This window comes from Gossypium hirsutum, chromosome A13 (genome assembly GCF_007990345.1).
Source record: "Gossypium hirsutum isolate 1008001.06 chromosome A13, Gossypium_hirsutum_v2.1, whole genome shotgun sequence".
Taxonomy (NCBI): Eukaryota; Viridiplantae; Streptophyta; class Magnoliopsida; order Malvales; family Malvaceae; genus Gossypium; species Gossypium hirsutum.
Window position 1 is genome coordinate 105440800 of NC_053436.1, and position 16443 is coordinate 105457242.

A 16443-nucleotide genomic window follows, 5' to 3' on the forward strand; every position below is an offset into this window, starting at 1 on the left:
TTATTTAAGGGTTGGGGAAGGGTTATAGGTAGACTTGTCTAAGTGGAGTGGCATAAATCCTATTATTCAAATACTTGTCTAAGGGTTTTATGTATTTGAATTATGAATAAATAAATAAATTTAATTTCACATTTCAATTGAAGTTGTAGACGGCATAATAATTCTTCAAGTATTTGAATTAATCGCTTACTTTGGTTATTTTACAGAATCACAGACTCGTTTAGATTATCTACTAAAGTAAGTTGTTTTTCTCTCAATGTAAATATTCTTACAGTGTCACTTATCATCAATTTGAATTTAAACAATCAATGATCTAATATTTGTTTGTCACAATTTCGCTATGTATGTAAAACATGAAAGACAGAAACACAAAAAAGATAATAGTGAAATGTGAAATTAAATTTATTTATTTATTCATAATTCAAATACATAAAAAAACAACTACATGTTTACTAATATAGATACATTTCCCAACACTTGTAGCCTTAAACTTCTATTTTGTATATGGATAAGAACTCTTTAAATTTAGTTCTAATTGTAATTAGACACATTGAGGCTAAATTGACATATTTCTATAAAAATATTAATGTTATCATAAATTTGTTTTTATATGTACATTGTAATTTCACGATAACACACTATAAACCTATTATATGGTTATTAAATTATTTCACATATATTGATAGTTGAAATCTTAAAGGGTTAATCGTCCGACCCATCAATTAGGTGTTACAGGATGTATTTGCTCTTGAATTTTTAATCATTTTTTAATTGAATTAATGGATTGATCGATTTGATCGCCTATATAATATAAAAATAATTAATTTTTTATATAATAAAATTACTATTTTCATTTATAAGGTATTTGATTTTTAGTATTTTTAGGGTGTTTTAATACTTTATTTTATAATAAAAATACAAAATAGAAATATTGCGTCAAATTTTAATATAAAATTTGGTTGGCATGAATAGCCAAACTATTCCGGGATGATTAGGTGATAAGTAGCTATTCATTAGTTTGGTTCACCGAATCCTCCATTCGACAGGATTTCATTCATCTCCCATTCCGTCTTCTCCCATAATAGCCATTCCCCACCTGATCTAAAGAATAGCAATACTGAGCCTCCATCGGATAAGAAAAAAAACATAACCTCCCATTCTTGCCCTTTACCACTCTTCCTCAGCAAACACCTCAAGCCACCACACCCCAGCCGTGTCTCCTAGTTTTCGTTTAGTTATTCTCATCCCACGACCATCATCGACAGAGATCTCGACATTATAAAGCTTCCCTAAAGTTGAGACGAGTAAGGTTATTATTCCCCTCAATCTCACCTCAATTGTGAGAATTTCATCTCTTTACCTCTCTGCTTGTATTTCACTAGAAGGGAACTGTGAAAAAAATGAGTTTTTGAAAAAAAATTGGTCGATTGGTTGATCCGATTATTTTAGGGCAATTTAGGGTTAGAAAGCTAAGCTTGGTTTTTTCAAATTGTTGGGCATTTCTGTTTATTGTAAGGGATTTCAGGTTGTTTGTCTCAATAGTAAGGGATTTCAATTTCAGGTTGGAATTTGTTGTTTGTGGTAAATGGGTTGAAGGGGTTTTGGATTTTGAGCTTTGAATCAGTTACAGAATTTTTGAGCAAGAAAAAGAAAAAAAAAACAGAGGCGGGGGAGATGAGGAAATCGTTTTACTAGTAAATTTGCCATTGCTTTGCTTCTTCTTTTTTTTTTTTTCAATTTTGATTTTGAAATGTTGGGCTAGTTACTGTGTAAGCTGAACAAAGCAATTCAATTGAGAAAACCATTGAAGTTAAATTAAAGAGAAATTCGGCATATGTGCTAATACGCATTGTTTATTTTTGAATCTTAATGCTTAGAGAATCATAAGTTATTCGATGGGTTATTTGATTGCTTAGTGTTTCAACAATCTTGGCATCTATACCAGCATTCATGATTTTCTCTTAGCAGTGAAGACTCTGTATATTTATAATTAGTAGTGTGAACTGTATTGATTTCACCGATATTTGATTGCTTACAAAATTGATGGATGTTTATTTGAGTCTCTTTTGCATGTACTTATTTTTGATCATTTTCATTTAAGATTTGCCTCCCCCCCAAAAAATAAAATTTTAGAGATGTATTTCATGTCAATAAGCTTGGACAATATTTTTAACCGAAATTATGCATCTGTATGTCAGGCTCACATTCTCAAACTTGTGATACTTTGGAGGACAACAGTGGTGGTCAATCATGTATGCTCAGCCCATCAGAAGACAATATCATGGACACTGTGGGAGTCATTTGTTTTAACACTGAAGGAAATATAGCATCAAGAGCCTCCAGCGGTGAAGGTGATAATTACTGGATGAAACTGTATTTCTTAGTTCATTCCTCTTTGAGGCTATATAATTTATGAGACACTTTTTCCCACAATTGTGACAGGTCTCCAGTCGTGTGAGATTAGCAACAATGTACGGTGCAGGCTGTTGGGCCTCCTCAAAAGGACCTTTTGGGGCTCCTTTCATAGTTGCTTGTTGTATTAGCAGTGCTGGAGAACACTAATGAAAGGATTTGCAGCTCGGGAGTGCTGTGTCTCATCGTCACTGTAAGATTCTTTTGGATTTATATGCCTAACAGGAATTTGTTCCCTTTACATGAAGAAAGTTTCAGTTATCCTAAATGGACCTTGTTGAGTTAGGTTGTCTCTGCTTTTATCTCTTTCTATTAATACAAAAGTAGTATAGTAGGATACGATCTTTTAAAACATTAATTGTCTACTTGATTCCGAGCATGGGTGTTGAAATCGGTAACGGTCTATGTTTGGTGAGAACTAGAAGTGATAAATCATATAATAGAAGTTGAATTTGTTCGATCTTAAATTATTTGCTTAAATTCGAAGATTTATCATCTTTGATCCCATTTAGAATATTTAAGGTAAGCTAAAAAGAGAAATGAATGACACAAGTAAATAATTTTGGCTCCTTTGAAACATACATTAGATTCATTGCAATTTGCATGAAAGTTTACAGGCAGGTCCTGCCTCTGCTTGCATGAAAGTTCTTTGCTCCGTTGCTCAAGATAGTAATCAAGCTGATACTGATAAAAGTGATGGGATTTTAATCGTGCAAGCGGGTGCTCCTATCAGGGCGAGTTCTCAATTAAACAACAATATATCTTTAAAAAAAATACATTTATCGGATTAGTTTTTATATGTGAGTTTATTGGTTTAGGTTCCAGGAAATCCTCCAAAACTGAAAGCTATATAGAAATTGCAGCTGCGTACTCATCCTTGTCTTTTGGGATAGGATATTTTGGAAGTGGCATGGAACGGCCTAAGGTATCTTGCAATTAAAACATGTTTTTAGAGTAAATGGTATATTCATTGATGTAGCAAATTATAAAGTGTGGTTAAGATACTGCATTATTTATGTATGGTTATGAACAGGGATTTAAATAGCGGTTTGATATTGCTATAGCGGTCGTTATATAGCAGTAGCAGCACCGTTCGAAACCGCTACCGCGATTAACAGCTATTATGTTTTAAAATAAGTTGTGTGAATTTTAAAAAAAATTCACGACCGCGATACTCGCAGTGACCGCAATAGCATTCGTTATGTCCGCAACTGCGATAAACACAACGCGACCGAAAACGCGGCTGCGACCGCAATTTAAATCCCTGGTTATGAAGTTCCATTTATTTCTGGCAATGCTTTGACAGCCATTAGAGATGAAAAGATTTATGTACTCTCCATCTGTTGTTTATGCTTGTTTTTTTTTCTTGATTTAGGTTTCTATTCTTAGAAAAAGTAAACAGCAGAATAGAAGTGGAATCGATCATTTTGAAGCTCAAGTTGATGTTTCTACATGACTGATTTTTGTTTAACCTATTTTTTCAAGGATAAATTACCATATCAAATCAAAACTCTCCAATTTACTTAGTTTCTTTGGGAGTGTATGTAGTACTATAAAAGAAAGTAACCTGTCCCCCTTTGAGATTGTCATTTAATGGTTAATATCGATGAATAAAAGTTAAAGTGATCAAATCGATATGATCTTAACCTCACCAGTTCAATGGTATTACTATTAAGCCAAAGTCTATAATATTTGTTTTTATTACAGCAAAAGAAACAAGCAACCTTTGTCATAGAAAACATATGATAATTACCTCAACACAGAAGCATCACATCCCTACAGGCTTCCCCATTCTGAATGGTTCCTCCAAAAGGATAGTTAGCTCAACCAATACATAGCTTTCATCATCATTATTGAAGGTGAAATTAAATGCATTGCCTTTAATGCTTATGCCTTATTCTAATGTTATGAATGGCGTTGATTAGTCACCATTCAAGAAAGTGATTTAAAATTATATTCAACATTATGTGAATTAGAAAGTTTAACTCAGGATGAGCCTATCGCGCATTGAACAAAATTTCAGATCATTACTTTTAATATTTTATTTTTTTTATTATAGAATAATTAAATTATTTATTTTATTAATGATATTTTAACACATTAAATATGTATTGCAGTTTAAAAATAATAAAGTATATTATATATTATTTTATATTATTATATGTTATGATTTTTTAATTCATATAATAATAATTATATTAAAAATGTTATTAAATTATATTTTTTTAGTAACTTATATTTAATAATAATTATGTTAAAATATGGTTAAATTATTTATTATTTTTAATAAAATATTTTTTACTATAATTTATTAAAATTTAATAAGAATAACAATAATCATCTCCCTATAAAAAAATTCTGCTAAAGGTATTTTGGTCATTTAAGTCTTTTTCCTTATACTATCACATCTATTCCATTCAACCAAACATAAGAATTCTATTACAGCTATATTCCATTCTATTCAACTAAACAATTAAATTACTTATTACAGCTCTATTCCATTATAACTCTATTCAATTACTGTGAACCAAACCTACCCTAACTATTTGAATAATAATTATATTATTATGTCAATTAAAATTTTTTTTAATCATAATGTTTCATGCGAAAAAATTATATATGAAAATGGTTTTGTTTTCAAATTTCCTTTGAAATTTTAATTCCCTACCCACACTCAAATTCTCTTCCTGAGATACCCGCCGCCAAACAAGCCTCGTCTTTCTCCCTGACCCAAGCCCTCTCTCGCCTTCAAGTTTCCGACAGACAGGAAATTAATTAAGGTAATTTGAAACCCTAAACTTAACTTGAACATTATTGTATACTTTTAGCCGCGAAATAGCGGCCACCACACCACTACGCCACCGCTATTTGAGTCCCTGGTTCAGCAAACCCTTAGAATGGAAGAAGAATCAGCTGCACCAGGGAAGCGAAAGTCACCTGAAAAGTCAGATGTCACGGAGACCCCTAAGCAAGAATCTGCCCCCAAAAGGAGAACACTAGCACGGACATGTGTGCATGAGGTCGCAGTTCCAAGCGGGTACGTTTCAACTAAAGACGAATCCATTCATGGCACACTCTCGAATCCGGCCTACAATGGGGAAATGGCTAAAACTTATCAGTTTGAGCTTGATCCTTTTCAGCAAGTTTCTGTAGCGTGCTTAGAAAGGAACGAGTCAGTTTTGGTTTCAGCACATACGTCTGCAGGTAAAACTGCGGTTGCTGAGTATGCGATTGCTATGGCCTTTAGAGATAAGCAAAGGGTCATATATACTTCACCGTTGAAAGCTTTGAGTAACCAGAAGTACAGGGAGCTGCATCAAGAGTTCAACGATGTGGGGCTGATGACTGGTGATGTTACCTTGTCTCCTAATGCCAGTTGTCTCGTCATGACGACAGAAATTCTTAGAGGGATGCTTTACAGGGGCTCAGAGGTTTTGAAGGAGGTTGCATGGGTTATTTTTGATGAAATTCATTATATGAAAGATAGGGAAAGAGGAGTTGTTTGGGAAGAGAGTATAATATTTTTGCCACCAGCAATAAAAATGGTTTTCCTTTCAGCAACCATGTCCAATGCCACTGAATTTGCAGAGTGGATTTGTCATTTACACAAACAGCCTTGCCATGTGGTGTACACGGATTTCCGGCCAACTCCTTTGCAGCATTATGTTTTCCCCATGGGTGGGAGTGGATTGTACCTTGTGGTTGATGAGAATGAGCAATTTAGGGAGGACAATTTTATGAAGCTCCAGGACTCATTTGTAAAGCAGAGACCGGGTGATTGGAGCAAGAATAAAGAAGGGAAGAGTGGTGGGAGAGCTGCCAAAAGTGGGGGTGGTTCAGGGGGTTCTGACATATACAAAATCGTAAAGGTGTTGCTTCTACTTCATAATGCTGCTCTTGATTGCTTTATTAAGCTGCTTATTATTATTGTTCTAAGTATGCTTTCTGTGTTTGCTCTTCTTTATCATGCATCCCTAGATGTCTAATCCTTTGAGTCACTTTTTCTAGTAGGGAGGAATATCTGAAAGCTTTTATCTCTAAGAAGTTTATATTAATAACACAATCAGGTCAAGAGTTGTATGTAGTTCAAATGGAGGAGGAATTTTTGTTATGGGCAGAACCTGCATGGTTAGAATCTTCTGAATTGGCATGCAACTTTTTCTTTTCTCGAGTATTTAAATTTGACATAGTCAACTATTTCTCTTCCTTCTGAAGCATAACTTCCAATTATGAAGGGATTCTTTCTTTTGTTAAAATTTTATATGATGTTCCCATTTGAATGCCCAAAATGTTTTAGTGGGAAGGCTTCTTGTGTTGATGTAATTTTATCTTAGCAGGTGGTAATGCACTATAGGGAGCTGGTCTTGTTGTCTTCATGTAATTTCTTACAAAACATAGCATTTTGAATCGGATCAGTTTCAGGGTAGAGCATACGTTTATTTGTGGTGCTCATTAGTTTCTCATTAATTTGCTTATGGATGTTGACCTTGTCTTTCTTGGTGTATGCTCCATTTATTTGGTGCAAAGATGTAACCTGTCAGATGATTTCAATAACTAATTTATGATAAGGAGGAAAAAAAACGATGATAGCATAAGTTTTAGCCAAGGAAAAAATGGTTTCCATAGTCTCCAATTTGTATCCTTCAAGTATTAGTGGATAGAGAATGGGAGGATAACGGAAAAAGTAAAGAGAATGTTTGGTTTCCAAGACTGCTTATAGGTTGAACATTTTGGATTAAATATATCACCTTTTTTTTTATCTATGTTACTAATCATTGAGGATCTTTATGGTGGAAGCTGTGGGACATTTTTCAAATAGAAGAATGCCTTGCCATATTCTGAACTGTAGGGAAGACCATGTTATGGGGGTAATAATGTGCTGAGAAATGTCAAAAAGAACTCAGCAGTGCAAATCTCTTGATGGCATTCTTAAATCTTTGATTTTGATGATCCTGCTGCTAATATGCAATTAATTTTATTTGTAGCGAAGTCTGATATTTCAATATTTACCTTGCATGCTTTGGATTGTGGTCTTTCCTATTCATTCTTTCATTTGATCTTAGTAAAAAAGAAATAGAGTTGTTAACAGGAGTGGTAGACAGTTTATCCAGTGTGTCCGAGCAGAGATAATGTTAAATGATTAGACCTGGTTAATAAACTTTTGGTCATCTATACCAGCTACTGCTGTTATAATATTTTGTACATTATTACTTAATAGTTGCTTGTACTGTTTTGGAATTTCAGATGATTATGGAACGGAAATTTCACCCAGTCATTGTTTTTAGCTTCAGTAGAAGAGAGTGCGAATATCATGCAATGTCTATGTCTAAGCTTGACTTTAATACGAAAGAGGAGAAGGATGATGTAGAACAAGTTTTTCGCAATGCCGTACTGTGCTTGAATGAAGAAGATAGATGTTTGCCTGCCATTGAATTAATGTTACCACTGCTTATGAGAGGCATTGCTGTACACCATTCTGGTCTTCTTCCTGTTATCAAAGAACTGGTGGAGCTTCTTTTCCAGGAAGGCCTTATAAAGGCACTTTTTGCCACAGAAACTGTAAGATCATCACAAGGAACCCAACCAACCTTCTTTCATGATATGCGCTTTATTTTACTGTTCATGTTTATTTATAGCTCTAATATTAATGTTGAGTAACTTCCATGATAAAATTTGTTTATTACAGTTTGCAATGGGTTTAAATATGCCAGCAAAAACTGTTGTATTCACTTCTGTTAAGAAGTGGGATGGTGATAGCCATCGGTATATAGGATCTGGTGAGTATATCCAGGTGAGTGAATATTCTGTTACCTTACTGTTAATCAATTGAGACAATTTCCAAAACATTGATGGTCATCTGCTTTGTTCTAAACTCTGTAGATGAGTGGAAGGGCAGGGCGCCGTGGCAAAGATGAACGTGGTATTTGTATTATTATGGTTGATGAGCAGGTAATTTTATCAATTGTCTTTATGTGCATTTGAAGTCCGCAACTATTCATCATTGTTTCACCAATTTTAGCAAGCCTTCCAATAAATTACTATTTAGTTTTGGTCTTAATGGGTTTCATGTTGTATATTGCCTTTTTCACTGTAAATTCATATTTGTTGAAGTAATTTAATTTTGGATTAGAATCTTGGCTAGCAGTGTGTTTTTAAAGAAGCCAACAAGTTTATGTACTGCCTTTTTCACTGTAAATTTATATTTATTGAGGTGCCTTCTTTTTGAGAAGAACCTTCCAGGATTTCATGTTGTGTACTGCCTTTTTCATTGTACATTTATAATTAGAGTACTTCCTTTCTGGAGTAGAACCTTGGCTAGCATATATTGGATATTCTTGCTGTATGTTTTTAAAGAAGCGTACAAATTTACATTTCCTCTTCTTACAGATGGAGATGAATACACTCAAGGACATGGTTTTGGGTAAACCGGCTCCTTTAGTCAGTACTTTCAGACTCAGCTACTATTCAATTTTGAATTTAATGAGCCGTGCGGAAGGGCAGATGACTGCTGAGCATGTGATAAGGAATTCGTTCCACCAGTTTCAGTATGAGAAGGTCTCTGCTGAGTTTTTGTCCTCTTTTGCACAAGCATAGGGTGCACGGAATAACGTGTGGACATTTGTCTGTTTCAGGCCTTACCTGATATAGGGAAGAAAGTTTCAAAGCTGGAGCAGGAAGCTGCCTTGCTAGATGCTTCTGGAGAGGTAATCAATCACCTTCCTTTTGTAATGTGTTTTGACAATTTTTTGAGTCAATATAAAGATTTATGTATATCTGCAGGCTGAGGTAGCTGAATATCATAAACTAAAACTTGAATTAGCCCAGTTAGAGAAGAAGTTGATGTCAGAAATCACTAGGCCTGAAAGAGTACTTTATTATCTCGATCCTGGACGGCTGGTATGTGCTCATTGTAGTCCTCATTGTACTTGGTGTTGATTATTATCATTGTTTGCTCATTAGTTTTTGAATATGTTGTACAACAGATGGGTTTATGTATTATTTTATTATTTGTAAGTTCCTTAAAATATACTTTTCTGCTATAAGTATCCATACGAAAACTCTCCATTTAGCAAACATTTCAGTCAAACTTTTTATTTTTCATTTGAAATGGATTCCTATGTATTTAAGATGATCATGCAACTCCTGTTAGAAATGGGTTAAGTTGAAAACTTGTACCATTTGTTTGTCCATCCCATTTAGGTATGGCTGCAAAGCAAAAGCAGCTTGTCCTTATTATTTCCATTGGTCCATGCACGTATTCATTTCTGATCTTTTGTCTGGTTTCTTATACAGCAAATATACCAAGTTGTTGTCACATAAAAAATTCAAAATGAATTTTATTTAAATGCCATCCATGAATTAGGCTGCTTATGTTAAAGATGAATTTGAGACACTGGATTTGGAGTTAATTTGCTATATAAAATGCGAGAATGAATTTCCTACAGGATGCACAATTTAGTTAAGATTAAAGTCCTATATATTTTAAAGTCATAAAAAGATGCATTGTAAATTCACAAATACCTATAGGCATTTCAAATTCTTCTATAAATGGGGATCAACAAATCCATGAATTTGAAATAATCATGAAGGTTATATTTGCACATGCTTTAGCACACAATTTATTCTAATTTCAAAATCCACATCCCTTCATTTAAATCTTATTTACCACACACAAATAGGTTTTTTACATGTCGCAGAGTTCTTTGGATAGAAATTGTATTTCAGTAACTAGATAAATAGCTGTGTGCTTTCTGGATGATTGTTTTATTCCAAATAGTGTGTGCATATACACACACATATACGTCTTGCTTGCCACTTGAGTTTTTCCTGTCTCAGTGTTGTCTAGGTTGTATAAATACTAGAATTCATGCTTAAATATCATAACTTGAATAATTTGTCCTACTATTAAGTGTTGGATGCATGTTGCACATAACTTGGAGATATACTGTTGGGTTTGTACTTATTAGTAGATTTTGACACTTGGATTCAAACATTGCTTATTGCAGATCAAAGTAAGAGAAGGCAGTACAGACTGGGGCTGGGGAGTTGTAGTTAATGTTGTTAAAAGGACCCCTGCAGGATTAGGTGCATTGCCTGCACGTGGTGGTGGTTATATTGTGGATACATTACTTCATTGTTCGCCTGGTTCTAGTGAGAATGGTGTACGACCAAAACCATGCCCTCCCTGTCCGGGGGAGAAGGGTGAAATGCATGTGGTAAGTTGACACTGCAAAATTTCAAAAACTAAACTTCAGCATGGTCCTTTGAAGTATCTAATCTTCAATTTTCACATGCTTTAGGTTCCTGTCCAGTTGCCTCTTATTTCTGCTCTGAGTAAAATTAAAGTGTCCATACCTGCTGATCTTCGGCCACCTGAAGCCAGGCAGAGTTTATTACTTGCAGTGCAGGAGCTAGGGACTCGATTTCCACAAGGCCTTCCAAAACTTAATCCTGTTACGGTAACTATTCATAATATCCAGATATAGTTAGATATTTTTCTTAGTGAAACCAGGAGAGAATGCTGAAAACGTTTTCCTTTTGGTTCATATGTTAATTGGTATTGATAGCTGGACATTGGAACTCGTGCTCCTTTTTTGTTTCATGGTCTCGTCTTCCACTCAGTCAATCAGAAATTATCCAAGAACTCTAGATAATTAAAATCTTAATTAAAGATCAACTCTACGAAGTCTAGCAATAGGAAGAGATTAAATAAGTATTAACCTACCTTTGGAGGATCATGTTTGCACTTAAGATTCAGGAATGAGACAACTAGCTAAGAACACAGTGAAACTGAAGCCCTAATAATTTATTTAAACTCAAAATAAGATCTAGTTGCCTGTGACTAAGGTCCAGTTTGGCATTGTGATTGAAAGCAATTGCAGCTGCAGGCTGTTTGCTGCTTTTTTGATTTAGAACAAATTTACTTCAATTGTGATTTTTATGGAAATATTGTTTCTAGTTTTGTGTTATGTTAGCAGATTTGGTAATTAAGATGAAATGCAATTCGTTTGGAACGCCAGGTGAGCCCTAAGACTGATTCCATCTAAAAAAGAAAATTTCCAAAATTCCCCTTGGGGCACACGGATCAGGGAAAGCTACAACACCACTTGTACATGACAAATAGGTTTAGCACATATTCATGAAATAGAGTACGAAATATCTAGTTCAAATTATTACAAATATGAAAATAACAAAGCATCTCCTTCCATGGTTGCATTATCTGTGGTAGTGCTGTCCCTTAACAAGCATTTCTACTGTGTTTTGTATACACTTTACATTTTCACTCTCTGTTGTATTTTTATTGCTTAAAATTATGCTCTTTATTCTGTTTTCCTATGAACATATTGAGTAGTAGAAGCACATATAAACAGCATGCTTTAAATTCTAAATTAAGTTGTGGTGAGAGAACCTTGGGTACGAATAAGAAGTTATTGTTGATTTATATTGATTTGCAGGACATGAAAATTGAAGATCAAGAAATTGTTGAGTTAGTGAAACAAATTGAGGAACATGAAAAGAAGTTGTTTGCTCATCCACTCCACAAGGTTTTCCATGTTACTTCAAATTTGGCTTTCCGTTCTGTTGTTTTTGTTAGAGAATGCACTAGCATTATACTTACACTACTTTGTGCATTGTAATCTCAAGATACTAACATGTAGTTGTTGGAAGCAATCTATTAAGCATTATACTTACACTACTTTGTGCGTTGTAGTCTCAAGATGAGCATCAAATTAGATCTTTTCAGAGGAAGGCAGAGGTGAATCATGAGATTCAACAGCTCAAGTCAAAAATGCGTGATTCCCAGGTACTGCATTTCACTTATGTATGTGGATGTGACATGACCTTGAAAATTGGATGATGCTCGTATTAGATTTGGCTTCAAGCAGAAATGGAAAAACCTAAACTCCTTCCAACTTATCGAACTTTTTTCAATTTGTTTCAACGCTTTGCTAAATTGATAAATCTTAGTAGATATAAGATTTAATCAAAATGATCTGTTCACATGTAAGAATCAATAATGAGTAAATGGTTAATTGATAAACTTGAAAACTTTAATTGCAAATAAGAAGAAATGAAAAGTATTAGTTAATTAATGGGAGTATAATAATTAAATCAAGAAATAATCTGTTAGCAAATATTAATTAATGAAAGTATAATAATTAAAGTTTCCTTTTCCTCTCGCAGCTTCAAAAATTCCGTGATGAGCTTAAGAACCGTTCAAGGGTCCTGAAGAAGTTAGGCCATATTGATGCTGATGGTGTTGTTCAGTTGAAGGGACGGGCAGCCTGCTTGATAGACACTGGAGATGAACTGCTTGTGACAGAACTGATGTTTAATGGTGAGTTTGAACTGCTGTTGTGTTATCCAATTTGTTGTACATATGACCTTGTCCTATCAATAGGTATTTAATATTTTCCTTTCCAGGCTGGAGTGGTTCATCTAGTGATGCTAGAATTTTATACATGTTAGTATTAAAAGGATTCTTATAATGGCTTAGTATCATCATATTCTTTTTACAACAGAATACAAGTTAAATTATTATAATTCTGTTAGTAATACAAAAAAAAAAGGTCTCGATTAGAGTTTTTTTAGAAACAAAAGTTAATGAAATCCATTCATTTATCTTATCTATGTTAACTCCAGCAGCTAATGTTGTTTATCTTTCCCTTTTGGATTGTGCCTAGTTTTTTTTTGAGCAATTGATTGCTGATTTACAACATGATGATTCTTGGACAGTTGGACGTTGTCTATATTTCAAATCAGTTAACAGAATAGGATGGGGGGAATATTTTTCTTTGCGGAAATATCTATGGATATTCACCTTAGCTAATTAAAGTGGAAAAAGTAAGAAAGAACCTCAACTCAAAAGAGTGAATAAAAAATCTCCACTACTGAGGAAATTACTTAAATATGACAAAATTTGATATTAAGCATATTGAGTGCTGTTTTCTGATATGTACTGGTAAGCCCCCAAAACTGTAACCTATATAAATTTATGATCTTTTTCATATTATAGGAGGTTAAATAACACTTGCACTACACCCGTTTCTTTGTTGAATCATCAATTATTCAAATTAACTTATAGATCAGTAAGGAGATTTTGAAGTTTAAAAACAGTATGATTTCATGGCTTGTCATTTTGCTGCGTGCAAAAGTTCAACCTTAGAGCTGATTTGGTGAATCTTTGCACTTGGTACTTTGAGTTTTCTATTGTGTTCATAGGTCTAACAAATTTTTTGTCAGGTACATTCAATGATCTTGATCATCACCAAGTAGCAGCCCTTGCAAGTTGTTTCATTCCAGTAGATAAATCAAGTGAACAAATACAGTTGAGGACAGAGATTGCCAAACCATTACAGCAACTCCAAGAAAGTGCAAGAAAAATAGCAGAGGTTCTTCATCTTTCAATTTCTCTTGTTCATATAGTTATTCTCTTACCACAAATAAAATAATTAGAAGCATCTCTTACTGGTTGCAGATACAACATGAATGCAAATTGGATGTAAACATCGACGAATATGTAGAATCAACTGTGAGACCATTTTTGATGGATGTGATTTATTGTTGGTCGAAGGTTAGTGCTTCTGCTTGGAAAAGGTCGCTGTCCGTTCAATATTTGCATCTGGCTCCAGTTTAAATTTATACTATTTGGAAATCAATTTCCACTATTATTTATCTGATTGCAAATGAACTCTTTCTCTAATGTATTTTTATCAAATTTTTTCTTCTGTCATCAGTAAGTTTTATTCAGATGTCTAGGTGCCTGTTCTGGTTGGGCATGTTGTTTTCTTTTTGAATTTCTTTATTAATTGATTTTTAGTTTTACTCATGTTTTGATTGTTTTCCTCAGGGTGCAACTTTTGCAGAGGTAATACAGATGACCGATATATTTGAGGGTAGCATTATTAGGAGTGCTAGAAGGCTTGATGAGTTTCTGAACCAGGTAAGCTGATCACAGAAATCTACTATTTTGCTCCTCCTCCTTCCCATATTTTTGTGATACGGATGCTTTTCTGCTTTCATTTTCCATTTTTGGCTATTAGGACTGTTTCCCAACATTCAGCTGATATGGCTATAAGTCTAGCAATTTTGTCATGATTGGTAGGAGAGGGTTTGTATAATTGTGTTAATACTATAATCTTGTCGGCCCATTTTGACTCAAAATTGTCTTAGAGAAGTCAACCTGTGCAACCCTTTTATGATCTGCTTAACCTTTTCTACCAGTTATGCTATAATAGTGTCAACCAATATAAATTGGAAATGTAGGTAATATAATGGTAATCAAAAGAAGAAAACCCTGAAGTTGATTCTTTGACGTTCTCGTATTTGAAAACTCATCAACTAAGCTGCCAAGTTGCTGTTTCTTTCAATCTTCCCTCACCTCACCTGCAACCCATCTTATCTCCACCTTCTTTCTCTCCATCCACCAATCTTTCCGCCTTGATTTACTTATCTCGTCCCTTGCTGCATATTCCACCAAACATTTCCTTGTCTTCAATAGTAATTTTGTTGCCATTCATTTTTATTTGCATGAATTTTGACTTTGAATTATCTGGAGTCAAGATTGCAAGTTTAAAAGGGAGGGGTTATAACTGACAAGCCCCTTATTGTTTAAGCATCTTCTATTGAGCCATGTCTTCTAACTTTTAATAAATTTATTAATTGTATTGTGGAACCTGCTTCGAAAAACATGTTTCATGCCCAGGGCTCTGATACAATCGTGTTGTGTTTGTGTCAAACCATATGTCGGTTTGTTACGTCACTGTCTCTAGGATACAATTATAACTTACCATGAGAATGTTTCTCTCTTGCTTGAATGTTAATATAGGAATATCTCTGGTGGATGGTCATGTCAATATGGCTTTCCTCTGCTTCTTTGATTTATTCTAATTTGAAAGGAAATGTGTTAAAAGTTGTATTTATTGCACCCAGCTCCGCGCTGCCGCACAAGCTGTTGGAGAAGTCAATTTGGAGAGTAAGTTCGCTGCAGCAAGTGAAAGCCTACGTCGAGGTATCATGTTCGCCAACTCCCTTTATCTGTAAGATGTGTTTTTGCCATGGATATAGACGTAAAAGCTGTGTGATCTAATGGTACATTGACACCCATAGATTTCTCCCCTTCATCTTCTCAAATGTAACCCTGTCTTCCTAATTCTATCCCTTTTTTTAGTTTATTATGCTCAGGAACTGTAGCTCTAAATTTTGTTTATTATCATCAGCTTTGTCATAACTCCATGCAGTACGTATTATGTTTTTGAAAACATAACTGAAACTGAATGGAAAAGATAATCGAACCAAACCGAATGACTGGTTTAGATTGGTTTGGTTCTTTAATTTCTTTTAAAAATATATATTTTATATAGTATTTTAAGGATTATTTTTACTAGCAATAACCGAATTATGCGATGCAAAAGAAAAGTGAGTGGAGAGATGGGAGGGAGGAGTAGAAAAGTAAAAAATAAAAGAATTGTGTACTTGATTTAGAAGAAACGTGAGGAGAAAAAAATGGGAACCGATCATTTTTCATTATGATGTATAAAAATTATTTCTTTCAAATGAGAGAATAGAAAATGAGAAAAATGTATAAGTTGGTTCAAAACTATAATTTTTTTGTTTTTATTTTTATTTTTTAGTAATAGATGAAAATAAAAAGTAACATTTTTTCCTTTTTTCTACTTCCATCATTTTTTCTATTCTATTTTTTTAGAAAAAAACACCTCTAGCATCAACCGGAATATGCGATGCAAAAGAATACTGTTGGGTGGCATGGTTCTATTTTCATGGATTATAGGAGAATCATCTATTTTCATTAAGATCTAATTTATATTTGGCGATTTGATCATTTAATATTTGACAAGTTAAAGAGATTAAAAGGATCGAAGAAAAATATATAATACCATAAAGTTAAAGGTATAACATATATAATTTGGGTTTGAGTTTTTAAGGATTTAAATTTTTGGGCTCAAGTTTTAACAAATATGAATTTTTAATTTTATCTTTTCGATCTTGAATTATTTTAAGTTTAGATTT

The 16443-nt window shown here is 33.8% G+C and overlaps 1 protein-coding gene and 1 long non-coding RNA gene across 7 annotated transcripts; both read left to right on the forward strand.

Moving 5' to 3' along the window:
- The first annotated feature begins 908 nt into the window (after nucleotides 1-908).
- LOC107893492 (uncharacterized) lies at nucleotides 909-4063 on the forward strand. 6 transcript variants are annotated; one of them, XR_005907857.1, is made up of 5 exons: nucleotides 909-1309; nucleotides 2199-2351; nucleotides 2443-2605; nucleotides 3231-3337; nucleotides 3788-4063. It is a non-coding gene; the product is annotated as an uncharacterized lncRNA (long non-coding RNA). The 6 variants fall into 6 exon arrangements; XR_005907856.1 differs by having other exon boundaries at nucleotides 974-1309; nucleotides 3023-3337; XR_001682824.2 differs by having other exon boundaries at nucleotides 975-1304; nucleotides 3023-3337.
- Nucleotides 4064-4710: 647 nt separating this feature from the next.
- On the forward strand, nucleotides 4711-15755 carry LOC107893491 (DExH-box ATP-dependent RNA helicase DExH10). Its single transcript, XM_016818503.2, has 16 exons — nucleotides 4711-6281; nucleotides 7657-7971; nucleotides 8099-8203; nucleotides 8293-8361; nucleotides 8800-8967; nucleotides 9045-9116; nucleotides 9193-9309; nucleotides 10419-10628; nucleotides 10713-10871; nucleotides 11868-11957; nucleotides 12125-12217; nucleotides 12598-12751; nucleotides 13657-13805; nucleotides 13892-13987; nucleotides 14264-14356; nucleotides 15346-15755. The coding sequence occupies exons 1-16, from the start codon at nucleotides 5310-5312 to the stop codon at nucleotides 15454-15456; spliced, it is 2973 nt and encodes a 990-aa protein (XP_016673992.2). The 5' UTR covers nucleotides 4711-5309; the 3' UTR covers nucleotides 15457-15755.
- The last annotated feature ends 688 nt before the right edge of the window (nucleotides 15756-16443 follow it).

Coding starts and splice junctions, on each gene's coding strand:
- LOC107893491 (XM_016818503.2), top strand. CDS start 5,310: ATGGAAGAAGAATCAGCTGCACCAGGGAAGCGAAAGTCACCTGAAAAG. Junction 8,968..9,044: donor ACCAGTTTCAGTATGAGAAG/GTCTCTGCTGAG, acceptor TGTCTGTTTCAG/GCCTTACCTGATATAGGGAA. Junction 9,117..9,192: donor TGCTAGATGCTTCTGGAGAG/GTAATCAATCAC, acceptor GTATATCTGCAG/GCTGAGGTAGCTGAATATCA.